The following is a 13,811-nucleotide window of genomic DNA, read 5'->3' on the forward strand; positions in this document are numbered from 1 at the left end:
AATATAATCCTTTAGTTTGCATTAGTCATGTATATTTAATTATTGTTGGATTTATAAAGTAAGCTTGTATGCCAATTTCTACCAAAAATGGCATAAACTATGGGTATATTAATTTTATCAAATAATCCGTTGTATTGTCCGTCCATCTCCTCACTCCACTCTATCTTGGTAAAGATTATAATAAACATTATAATTGTATAAAATGGTAAGAATGTAACATCATTATGATACATTTTCAATAACTGTGCTCCTTGTGCTGCTTTGAAAGCCCTTTATTTAACGGTCTGAAAATTACTTACAATGGAATATTGTGCTTTTGATGACGCACACTAGCCCATTCCAGCAGATCCGTAGCTCTGTGCATGATATTTGGCAGTTTCAGATTGCCAATCTCTATCTCCAACTGCTGCACAAAGGGAGCACTGATGTGAGCCTCTCATTCTGCTAGTGGTATAAGCAGAAAGATAGGAGGGAAAGAGGCTCACAAAGGACAGCTCTACACTGGTGTTCCTAGACCTGTGTTAACTTGACCTAAGTGATTTCTGAATCCTGTATAATTACAGTTTTACAGATTACACGATATAGGATTCCCCACTCCCATTACCCACCTCTTAGTCGTAAAAAACAACTTCTAAGCCATACTAACTCCTTAACTGACTCCACTAGGCCTAGGTATTGCTGTGGTTTGAAAACAGTAAGTAATGTTTCATTCCAAATGTGTTTCAAAGAAAGCCCTTCTTTTAGTGGTTTTTGCTGCAACCTAACACACATTTTCATACAGTGCTTTCTACTTAAAATAATCACAGAGTGTGACAGTGTTAACAGTGTGTCTACTATAAAACATTAAGTGACTTCTGAGATTTCAGTGTTAACATACGTTAAATTAACAAGTGCTAAAATGCATTAAAGTTGTTTCATTATGAGGTGACAGCAATGCTACTGATATGTTCCATCAAAGTAGCTTAATTTAGGTAACTAGAATTGCAGAAAGCCTTGCAAACTAGGTTTCTGATTTAGCACAGACCAATATCTGATCATGGCCATCTTAGACACAAAGGGCTTTGACTCTGAGGAATGGATTTGTTTCCACAATTTTCAATTTTGGATTAATATTCATGTCAGGAAATTGTTTTCTTTTGATATTATTTCTTACTCTGTGGCAATACTACTACATTTTCCCTTACTCTGGCAAATGAAATACCAAGCAAGGTGTTCAAAATAATAGATTCTTTAGAAGTCTATTGACTTCAAATGATGTCAACTTATCATTGTCTACATATCATTCATGCAGTTGTTCAAAGGGGTATGTTTAAAGAGAATGTCTATGCCAGAGAACATTCAGAGGTGTATCAGTCACCATCTCATTTAGTCAAATCATTCACTGCCTCTTACAGAAAGGATGGCTACTTAAAATAACATGGATCGGAAAATGAAACTTAATGTAAAAGGCACAACTGGGGAGGCAGTATGAAAGGCTGACTTATTGCTCATTTAAAGTGTAGTGCTTGATTTTTATCACCAGAATGCAGGTGTCATGCATCAAAAGACTTCAAAGACTGAAGGGCAAACTAATTTTCCTTGCTTGATCCTTCTAGTGGGAAAAAAAAAAGAAGACTGTCAAAAAAATCAAATGCTATTGTGGGAATTTATCATAATATTGTTCAAGGGAAAAACTCTTGTTAATCACTTGCTGTGATGCATTTTCATTTCATACCATCATTTACAAAAGACAAGATAAGCATTATAAATGATGGAGGATGTTTCAAAATGTCAGACTAGCCCCATTATTGTGGGTCTCAACTCACAAAACTTAATAGGTGATGTAAAGCATTGTTTCTGCAACATATATTGGCAAATTTGTGAAGTACAGTAAACCCTAACTTTACCTGGATTTGTCAAAGCCTGCAACTGCAAGGGAGGTAATTTGGATTCTGTGGGTTAGATTCACTCCATGTTAACTGTAGCTTCTTTTAGCATAAATGTTAGTCCAGGTCCCAGTGACAGAAATACTGCCAGGGGAGGAAGTAGCATTGGCCCAAAGTTATTAAAATTCCTATTGGCCTAAAAGTGGTTGAGGCTGGTTGGCTACCCTTCAGTGGGGATGAATCTCACTCAGACTCACAGAGATTCAGTGGAGCAAGAGGTGTAATTAATACACAGCTTCAGTGAATCCTCTCTGCATGAAATTAAATTTAATACAAAAATAATGTTAACATGTTGATACAATATATTTATGGCTATCTATTGCAAAACCTATGTCTGACATCTGGAAACTTGAACTAATTCATTATGTTAATTTTGACTACTATTTTTGAGGACAACAGAACAAATTGTATTCAATGTATCTGTACTTCTATATGTGTCATATCTGAGCACCTCGCAATCATTAATGTATCTCTCTTCAAAACACGCCGGCAACACAAATACAATATTCCCATAATACAGAGGGAGAATAGAGGTATAGAACAACTATGGGTCAACTCAAAGTCACACACAAAGTCTGTAAAGCTGAGATATGAACCCAAGCCTGAATTCCAGGCCAAGTGCCTTAACTACAAAACAATCCTTCCTTTTAAGTTCACTTATTAACAGTACCTCAATCTTGTGAATTAAATTGGATCAATGCTCATTCCACAAAACTATCATTGTTGATCTATATACATGGATAATGAATATAAAAAAAAAATCTCCAAAATGGCACAAGCACTCCATATCTAAAAGAATAAACGTATAATTTCCCTCCATATGTCAGTGTATCACATTCACACCAGTATATTATGCATGAACTATTTCAGCACTATAAACCATCCCTTTGTGATTCTTAAATACATTGTACATCCTTTATAGAAAGCTTAAACTATGAAGCAAGTCAAAGTTCTGCCAAGCCAATCACTCTTTGGGCTAATGTAGTTAAGGCACATCAGTTTCATAGCCAGCAGCAAACAAGGGAGTGATGTAGCCAGCCTCACATCTGACCACCTTTGACTGACCTAACTCAATGGATCAGATACCCATCTAGCAACTAAGTGAACTTTCAATGTGGGATTAAGCAAGACTCACACTCAATCTTCAGGATTGTAGTGAAGTGCCTTAAACACTCAGCCACCATATTTCATAACTACAGAGCAGTTGGATTTATTTATAATTACATATTTTTCATTTATAAGAACTATGATATTCATATTGTTGTAGGCAAAATGTCATTGAAACTGGTGAATGTAACAGCCACCCTTCATTTGGGATAAATGTAAGAAACAATAGAATTCTCAAACCAAACTATGGGCACATGAGTCCTTGCAGGAATTAGAACTATGTAAGCAGAGTATTTTTCCTGGGAATTATTTGGTGGAAGTATGCACATTTGCGTTTGTGAGAGAAGGCAGCAAGAAAGCACCAGGCACAGCCTGAACAAAGAATCTATGTGCCAGATCATTGTAGCTGCAAGAGCAAAAGAATCCACCAGAAGATGAGACATTCTTGTTCTTGCGATCATACCGCACGTGGGCAGAGCTTGGTTTGCAGGAATAGCATTGCTGATTTTTATTCTCAGTTCAACCCTGGTTTAAAACAGACAGGGAGAAAGACCCATTTTCTTCTGTGTCCAAACAGTTTTCTGTTCTCTTTTATAATAAGCCCCTCTTGATCATTATGTATCTATCTATTTACCTATGTAGGTTCTTATCCCATGTCCACCACGATGGTACCCAAATTCCTATTTTTCTATCACAATCACCTCTCTAATTATAGCTCTATTTCCCTCTTCTATTTTGTCTTTAGCAGAAGGGGACCTAGTCCAAGCCATAAAAAACAAACCAACATCCCACAACGTTTTTTTCCCCACAAAATATTTTCCCCAATGGATTAGCATTTTCAATGACTCCTACAAGAGAATCCAAGATGTTTTCAGCAAGTGTTTTAACAAGTAAGTCAATATATCAAACATTATTATAATTGAATGGAATATCTGTTAGACTAAGTTGTTTGGGACAGTGACTGTAATTTACTTATTTTTTAGTATAGTGCCCATCACAGTGGGGTCCCAACTTTGCTGAGGCCTTCAGGAACTGCTACTACAATATTAATTTTAATTAATAAATAGTAATGAAAGGGCATTAGAGGTACATTACTGCTCTGAACATAAAACATCTAAAGAATCCTGGTCCTACTGAAGTCAGAGAGAGTTTTGCCATTGACTACAACACAACAAGGATTTTAACCCAGGCTTTTAGATATTTTCTGTAAAACTCAGTACTGTATCATGATGTATTTCTAGAATAACAGAGTATATTTAAGTCTTTGTCCTCTGAATTGTAACTCAGGATCTGGTCAGAAAGATTCTGAACCATTCTCTTGTCTGTGAGGCCATTCAGGGACAGACTCTAGGGAAAGGGAAGACTTTCAGATACAAAAATTACAGAGTTTAGGGGCAGTAACCTAAGATACAACCTTATTCTTCTATAATGAATACAACTTACTAAAAAACATAGCCAAGAATATTTGTGATTGGGTGATGCACAGGCTTCATCAACTGTTCAGTTTACAGGGACAGGCTTTTTTTTTTTTTTTTTTTAAACTTCATTCTTAGGTATTTTGAAATCCTCTTTAAAAAAAATTCTTTATTAGCACTGATCAAATAGTATTTCTTTAATCAAAGATTTGATAAATTTAGACCTTTTGGGGTTTGGGTTTGATTTGTATTTTTTTAGTTCTAGAAGGATTCTTAAACAACAAGCCATAGACAACCAGTACAAAGAGCTCTCTTCCTATGTAGTTGAAAGTAGATACTGAAGATTACCCTTACAATATCATTTTCAAAATAAAGCAGTATTGTGTTTAACATAAGAATAAGATACTTGCTAAAACATAAGGGGCAGCACTCAGTTCCTGATAATTTTTAAGAAAACAAAGCTGCCAAAAATAATTATAACATAATAATATATTGAAAGCAATTAACAACAATAAAGTAATAAAATAATGCGCTATTGTATCCAAAAAGTGATTCTTTCCACTTTTATACACAGCTCCCCCCAGCTCTAACCAGAGTCCAATTTCTCCATATTATCTCAAATGAAACGCAAGCCATTGAAAAGGAGCAGGTTAGCAGAAATTTAATTTGTTGAGAAAATGTCTCAAATGTCAGGTTACCTGAAAAGGTACCCAAAATATACAGCAGGTATCTGTTTAAAGAAATAGTATTTGTATTCTGGACCTTTGTTGACAAGCATACTGAATGTGTAAAGAACTAAACATTAGCTTTTTGCATTTTCTCAAAGAAAAGCACATCTGACTTACTTTAAGGTTTCTGCATAGTCATATCAATCTTTACATATGGAATCTTGTGCAGCGTCTGCACAACTTTTATGTCTTTTTTAATACGTAAAATTTGGAAATCAATGTGGGAAATTACTTTCATGCTAACAGCCATTTCTAGAATTAGCTTCCACATATCAATCCTCTCCATTTTTCAAATTCTATTAAATATGTTCCTAGGAATGCAACCACAGGGAATGTGCTATTTTATTTAAATATTGCACAATTAAATAAAACAAAAAGAAAAATCAAAATTCAGTAACAATTTCTCCTTGTGGGAATTTAGTAGGAATGAGAACAATTGAAACTATGACAGTTATTTACAAGCCTTCTTTTATAGGTCTTGAAATATAAGACCACTTCCCCCCGCCCCAAGCATTTTTTCCCATATCAGCATTTTCACATTACCTCTAAAACAAAGTACCCTATATGATGGAGGGGTTTTATCAGTCTGATACACATTTCACTTATTTCATAAACAAGACGTTTGTATTTTTTGTCCTTCTAATCATGCCACTTGATTATGCTACTGAAAAGTAATATAAATACAGCTATATATTAATCCTTTTTATAATAAACAAAGCTTCCACCAGCCCTTCTGAGTGAGCATGCCAACTCCAATTTCAGTGTTGCCTGTACTATCTTTTATTCCACAGGTTACATCAGATGTTATGGTATGGGACCTACATCATTCCTGTTTGTTTAAAAGAGCTAACAGCAACCATAGTTCTTTGACGAGCAATGCCACTACATATTCACATGTGTGAGAAGCTGCCCTGTAACATAGTTGAACTTAAGAAACCTTTTAGAAAAGCAACACCTTTTGTAACTGCATAAGGCACCAGATGTTTGGACCTGAGGGTATACAGGGCTGAGTTGTGCTCTATCACATCAGTTCTACCCATTAAGCCCCAGAATCCTAGGAGAGTATAACTGAATAAAAGGGAAATGTGGGCAGGTAGCAGAAATACGTAGAGGCAACTCTCTTGAAGAGCCAATTATTGGTGTCTAATTTTTTTTTCTGTGTATATATATTTGCATAAACAAACATTTGTGGAAGTTTAGTTAGGAGTAGAACCAAGGTGGGCTGGAGAGTACTAATTAAAAAGAACTGCCTTCTCAAAGCTAGCATTGTCCCTGGATGTCAAATGGAGATAGTAGGGGTGAATAAGATTGCATATAATATTGCATGTAGCAGTACTATATATTTCTGATATGAAAATGTTGTGAAGGCAAGCCTGAGCAGCACCCTAGGCCTAGCGGAATGAATGGAAAATCCATCATGTATTGGTATTTTAAATAATCTAATCCACTCAGAAAGGATTGGGGAACAAATGACATTACCCTTTCCCTTCCTCTCTATAAACTACAAATTATCCAAGAGACTTCCTAAATACCTTAGTTTTAGCCAAATAGAACTGGAATTCATCTTAAATTTCTAGATTATGAAACCAAGATTAATCTAGGAGCTCTTAAGGCTTTGGAAAGAAAACCTGAAGATTCATGGTCTGATTTAAATAAAACTCAGACACTGTTTTGGGTAAAAATTTCAAATAAGGATCAGGCAACTTTGTCCCTCTGGAACATAGTGATGGGAAGATGAGCCATCAAAGTCTGCATTTCTCCTTTCTCTCAGAGGTAACTATGATCAAAAAGGCTGTCTTTGGTGACCAGCAAAGTAAAGGGAAGTCCCCTAAAGGCTCAAAGTGGGCAATCAATTAACTTTGTCACCAGTGAAATGAGATTCTGTGCTGGAACAGGTTCTTTGACTGGTGGAAAGATGTTAAACAGAATCTTTGAAGACTGTTCTGAGAGTGTCATGGTTGAAGATTTTACACTTATCATCAAGAGGGTGGTATGCTGAGATGGCAAATAGGTATCTTTGATCAATGACAAAGAGAAGCTGAAAGACTTCCTGTAAACAGTCCAAAATTGATGACATTGGAGTAGACAAGAAAAACAGGTTATATGATGCCATCAAAGAAGACTTTTACGTTTCTAGGAATCAGTTCAAACTAGATATTTCCATGGATTGCAACTATGTAAACTGAATCGCCACAGGGCACATTAAATCAAGATATTGTTAACATCCCATGCTCTGAGGACCAAGGCAGAATAACGCAGGATTAAAATGCAGAGCAAGACATCTTGATTCAGAAGGTCTAGGGATAACATTATCAATATTACAGTGTATTCCCAGATGTCTGAACAATACAGCCACTATTACCACATCCAGGGGGAACAACTTTGGTGCTGCAGTAAAGCCAAAGAACAGCCCTGTATAGTAGCAGTGGCTGTAACCCACAAAGAAATAAAGAGATCTTTGATAAGATGGACAGATACAGTAAAAATACACCTCTCTAGGTCAGGAACCTGGAACCAATCTCACACGGAAAGAAAGGGGATATAAAATCAGAATGTGGAATTTAAATTTTTTCATGTTCTTGATGGGACAAAATCATCTTTTTCGGTGGATGAGAAAGTATCAACAAAAGTCCTTTTCTATGTCCCAGGACTTCTAACCTTAATAGAGTCATAGATTCCTAGGCCAGAAGGAAATCCATTTTTGAGCAGAGTTGCTATTTCCTTTGTGAGTAAAACTGGACCATGTATTCACATTGTATTATCTTCAATACCCAAGAATCTGTAATAATTCTACTTAATGCCACAGGGAAAGAGACAAAATGGTGTGCAAAGGAATGTGAAGAAATGGACGTAAGTGAAAGAGAGGTCAGGACTATGTCTTCAGGAAAGCTCTGAGCTCATTAGGTGCACAATTTTAATGCACAGCTAAACAACCCTTTAAGCAAATCTCAGTTTAAAATGTCTCCCCTTAACTTTCCTATTTTGTTGCCGATACAGTTGAGCCTTCTGTAGTAGTAGTAGTAGATTAAAAGAAACAGAGAAGCTGCTGCAAATTGATGAAGCATGGTTCCTTCTTTTTAACTAGTTTGGGTCAACCCCAACATCAGAGCAGTAAACTTGGTCTCTTCCTCCATCTTCTGCAGATGCTAATCAGTCTTGCTATCTATCTATCTATTTTTTTAAAAGCCCTCAACATCAAAGGTATATTTCCATTTTGCTTTAAATCACTACAGACAGGCCATACCCCACAGTTCATGCAGACATATCTGACGTACCATACAATATACATTTAAAAATTATGTGGCCTTCAGAAAGGATGCTATCCACCATCTTATTTTGCTTATAGATAATAAACAAGAATATTCAATGTATCTGAGAAGTACGTTTTTCTGTTGAAAGCCCTTGTTAGATAGAGAAAAGTGACCAACCATGGAGACCTTAGATTTGTCACTAGCCAGTGAGAGTGGAGAAGAAAAAGTCAAATGTGTAAAGAAGAACTAAACTCTGCTGTTGCATCTGATCCAAGTGATTAGTTGCCCGGGTGATAGTAGATGCAGATTCTGGGTTAGGTGTGGTATCTCTGTGAACAGAGGAGAAGCCAACTGAGGGAGTTTGCCTGGGAACCATCTGAAAGGAGCTACAGGTTGATAGGAGGGAAGGCTTTGAGCTGGGGCAACTGCTTCAAGCCAGCAGCCTTATAAAAAAAGCAGCCAGTTGCGAACCGAGTGAGATGCAAACAGAGGAGAAGACAGCAGAGGGAGCATTAGTAGGAGCATTGCCAGCAGATCGAGGGAAGTGATTATTCCCCTCTATTTGGCACTGGTGAGGCCACATCTGGAGTATTGCATTCAGTTTTTGGCCCTCCACTACAGAAAGGATGTGGACAAATTGGAGAGAGTCCAGCGAAGGGCAATAGAAATTATTAGGGGATTGGGGCATATGACTTATAAGGAGAGGCAGAGGGAACTGGGGTTATTTAGTCTGCAGAAGAGAAGAGTGAGGGGGCATTTGATAGAAGCCTTCAACTTCCTGAAGGGGGGTTCCAAAGAGGATGGAGCTAGGCTATTCTCAGTGGTGGCAGATGACAGAACAAGGACCAATAGTCTCAAGTTGCAGTGGTTTGATATTAGAAAAAGCTATTTCACTAGGAGGGTGGTGACACACTGGAATGGGTTACCTAGGGAGGTGGTGGAATCTCCATCCTTAGAGGTTTTTAAGGCATGGCTTGACAAAGCCCTGGCTAGAATGATTTAGTTGGGGTTGGTCCTGCTTTGAGCAGGGGGTTGGACTAGATGACCTCCTGAGGTCTCTTCCAACACTATTCTGCTATGATTCTATGATCTCTAACAGCATGCAGCAGCTCTTCATTGATATCTTCCCCTTTTCTTTGATCTCCAAAGAAACAGTGAATCTCTTCTTGAACTGTGTGTATCAGCTATCCACATTGACTATTTCAGAAATGGTCTGTAATTGTCAGATGATGACACTGACGCAGGCATGATAGTGTGATCAAGAGAAGCAGAAAACATTAAACTTCTTGCACTGTAGCAGATGAATTGACATCAGCCCCTGCTTTATCACCATCCAATTTCAGACAAGTTTTTCATGTATGCTGACCAATGGTGAAGAGAAAGGAGTGGTTTCACAAACGGTGGTAAAGAAAGAAGCCGACCCCTTCTAGACTCCTTCGAAAGATGAAAAGTAACAGGCTTCTCAGGTGGAAGTTCCTGCCAATATTGTCACCTCATTCATGGATTAAAATGGGGGTAATCTAAAAGGAATCAGGAGAGGTTAGTGCAGAGACGAAGTATCAAGGCTGCCTCTGGCACAGAGGGAAACATGCCAGACACACTAGTGTTGGTTCCAGGCAGGACAAGGCACCATTAAAAACTCTCAGCAAGAAGGTTGCCCTAACACCAACAGACTCAGATAATGGACCCGACTTCCACAGTATTAGAGAAATTCCAGGACCAGATAAATTATATCCTGCAAAGAGCCTTCAGCTTCTCAGGAGACTTCAAAAGAGATGAAGGCCTACTCTGATTCTGCACAGGAACAGGACCCTGTTGGAGGCCACATGACCTCTTGTAAACTTGGATCCAAAAGTTCTGGTGTCTTGATAGGTCAGTTATGTAGTCCCAATGTGCACTGGTTTCCAAAAAGTTCCCAAGGCTATGTGGCACCAGAGCATCACATACCTTTAGTGGTAGTATACAGCTTGAAGAAGAAATAACTACTGCCCAGTAATCCTTTTTAAATAGCTAAAGGCAGGCTGGGATAAGAGCTTGAAACATTCTTGAAAATAACTTTGACAAAGTAACTATTAGATAGGAACAATTTGCTTGACATACTGAGAATGCTCCTCTTAAAGAAATCACTAACGATACCAGTAACTGTCTCTTGTCCTTAAGGTAAACTAAACTAACAGGAATAAATCAGGTATTATACCATTTTTTAAGATCTGTTATAAACTGCAAAATTTGAACTGCAGTTATCATAAAAAGGTGTTTAATCTGAAATAATACCTGTTGTATATTAATACCAGGTTATATAGTTAAGGCTAGAGTGTAACAACCCAATCGATATATAAGAAGCCTCATAGTCTGGTATTACTGAAGTCCATAAACAGATAGTTATAAAGGCTTATGTTACAGAGGCCCTGTGATGAGATATACCAGACCCTCTGAGGCTCTCTGCTGGAGGCCTCATGGCCCTGCAACAACCCCCCCTCCCCAAAATTAAAGGCAGTAGAGAGGTCCTCCAAGCTGTCTAAAGTAGCTGTGTGGGACACAGCCAATCGGGGTCCAGCAGCCTAGTATAAGTAGAGCTGCAGGACCAGAGGCAGTTCAGTTCCTTGCTGGAGATGTAGGAGGGTGGATGGTGTGTGGCTGGCTGACAGAGCTACAGAACCCCAGACAGGGCAGCGCTACCAGAAGGAGCCCTGAGCTGGTTGCTTGGACTCCATTAGGAAATGGCCCTGCAGTAAGGGTGAAGACGGCATGAGGCCATGCGGAAGTGGCCCAGGGAATTAGAGAAGCCGTGCAACATAATTAAAGGGACACAGCAGATGACTGCTCTCTGCAGAATCCCTGGGCTGGGACCTGGAGTAGCAGGCGGGCCCGGTTCCCTCCCCACCCCCGATTAGCCACTGCGGGGAAGTGGTCTGGACATTGAGGCACCCCAGAGGGGGGAATGAACTATAGTTATGCAGCCAGGAAGCCCAAGAGGGCAAAGACATTGTCTCCAGGAAGGGAGCCCTGGGGCACTGCTCTATCCCAGAGCTTGGACAATCAGAGAGAGGGAGAGAGAGTGCGAGCGCAGGCACACGCACTTGGCCCAGGGGGCACTCACGAGGGTTGAGTGCACCCCATTACAGGCACTTAGCTGCTTATCATAGTAGCAGAATAAATTTAGCTAAGTACAGGGCTTAAGAATTTCCATGACTTCTTTATTCTGGACCATATTTTCCCCCTATATATGCTGGCCCTTCTATTACTGACAGTCACAATAAATACATTCATTCTGTGGCTTATATGGCAGGTACTGTATATCTTTTGTTAAATCTGAAAAGAGCCTCTATGGTGTATTAAAACAATATGAATACTTTACCCATCCCAACTCTCTTTTGAAGGTTGATAATACTAACCAAGATTTGCAAACTTAGGTATCTAAAGTTAAGCAATTAATTCTGTACTTCAGAACCTAAATAAAGGTGGCCTGATTTTCAAAAGTGATGTAGATCTACAGCTTCCATTCACTTTTAAGCCACACAAGTATGAAAGTTTTGGCTTTCACTTTTATAACAACCCCATTCTCAGCCATTCCGAACCAACATTTCCAGTGAGGCATTGCTTAACACTAGATATGGGGCAGTGCTGGCTTGGGGGGCTATTGTGACCCCAAAATTTGCCTTAGCCCCCCTGTAGCAGCTGCCACTCTTCAGCTGCCCATCTCTGAGGGCAGATCAGCTCGAGCAGCAGTGGAGAAGTCAGCCCAGGCAGGATGCTGGGGTTCCTGAGAGCAGCCCCCGGCCTGTGTCCCTGCCTGCTGGGGCACACTCCCCAGGGCAGGTGTAGGATCCGCAGTCCCCAACCCAGACAGCTCTTACCAGCTACAAGCAGCCAGTGCCCTGCACTGCCCGACTACGGCTTTCAGCCTCTGACCTAGCTGGGGTGTGTGGCATGGAGAGGGCAGGGTCTTGTGGCATGGGCGGGAGGGGGCACAACCCTCCAATTTAGTGTCTGGCCCACCCCAGCCCCTCTACCAGGAAGAGGCTGGAGCCACACCTGCACTAGCTATTAGTCCATTGGTCTAGCACTGACAGGCTGCCTTGTTACACAAAACCCATTTAAAGTACATATATGTTTTGTTGTGTATCAAAGGATCCTAGATTATGAATGTAAATGAGTTAATTTAATTTGGTTCATACCTTGATAGACAGCTTTGAATCCAGGTGAGCCAATGCTGTCATCAGATTGCAAATGTAGCCACATCTGGTTGCTCATGCTCACAATGAGATCAGGAACACTAGAGCCAGTAAGTCTGCAGATAGGATAAACCATAATGTCATTTCTAGATGCATGGGTGACATAGATGAACAGAAAATATATTTTGATGTTAAAATGATATTTAAACAATTACATTATCCTACTTTCTAAAATGTCCACATCTGGCAGTAGTTAATTCACACTAGTCTCTATTTTTAGGAAATAACTGGTATTTCAGATAGCAATGTGTGATAACTGTTAGCAAATGTAGACTTTTTAATGGCAACTGCTTTAATACAACATACAATAAGTAAAACAGTGAAATTTTGTGGCATAATGTGCTGTTTTTCAGTAAGCTACTACACATACATTGAAGTGTTCAAGATTGTAGGTAACAATAAAAATGGCAAGTATCCTCTAAGGAACTAAAATTCTTCTCAAAACAGGGAAGACTGAATACCAAGAAACTTTCGTTGCAGAGTTAAAATGAAAGACTTAAGAATTGGAATGGGGAAAATATATTATTGAAACTGAACTACAGTCATAAATAGCTTTTGCTTAGTAAATCTTAATTAACTTAGATAATCTCCTAAATAACAGTTGAATGTCCACAATATATAAATATGGTGAACAGGATTATTTGACAAAATTTCAACAAAATATGGGGGAAATGGCAAATTCTTAATAATCAAGCAGGGGGAAAAAGAACCCTCAAGTTTCATCAAAACATATTTTTATTTTTATTTTTAGTTTATATTTTTGGAACGGCAGAGAGAGTTTGTCAATGGGAGTCCTCACTGAAAAACTAATTTCAAAAACATAATGGGCCAAACTGACTTCAGTGGAAATGCACCTGTCTATGCCAGGACTGGATTTGGCCCAACATATATATCACAATAGAGGTTTAAATGAAGGTCAATATTCAAGTACAATGTATTGTAAATATAGCTGGTTGAATTGCATAAAGCTTGTACATGAACTGTTGCTGAATTAAAAATTGGTTTTGATTCAGTCTGTTCACTCTTCTGTATTGTTTGCTTTTCAGCAAATACAGTAAACAGTACAGTTTTGTTCATGTGACAGCAAGTTTGGGTCCACAGCTGAGATTTATTTAATTTAGAAATGAAATTCACTTCAACCAGAAACAGA

At 38.7% G+C, this 13,811-nt stretch overlaps 1 protein-coding gene across 1 annotated transcript in view; it reads right to left on the bottom strand.

Annotated features, from left to right (window-relative positions):
- Positions 1–13,811, bottom strand: part of CSMD1 (CUB and Sushi multiple domains 1) — a 1,638,713-nt gene that overhangs the window by 540,374 nt on the left and 1,084,528 nt on the right. Inside the window, exon 12 of the mRNA XM_065401391.1 lies at positions 12,605–12,717. Coding sequence (XP_065257463.1) covers positions 12,605–12,717 — 113 coding nt within the window. The remainder of the gene's footprint in view (positions 1–12,604; positions 12,718–13,811) is intronic.

Source organism: Emys orbicularis, chromosome 3 (genome assembly GCF_028017835.1).
Source record: "Emys orbicularis isolate rEmyOrb1 chromosome 3, rEmyOrb1.hap1, whole genome shotgun sequence".
In the NCBI taxonomy this organism is placed as follows: Eukaryota; Metazoa; Chordata; order Testudines; family Emydidae; genus Emys; species Emys orbicularis.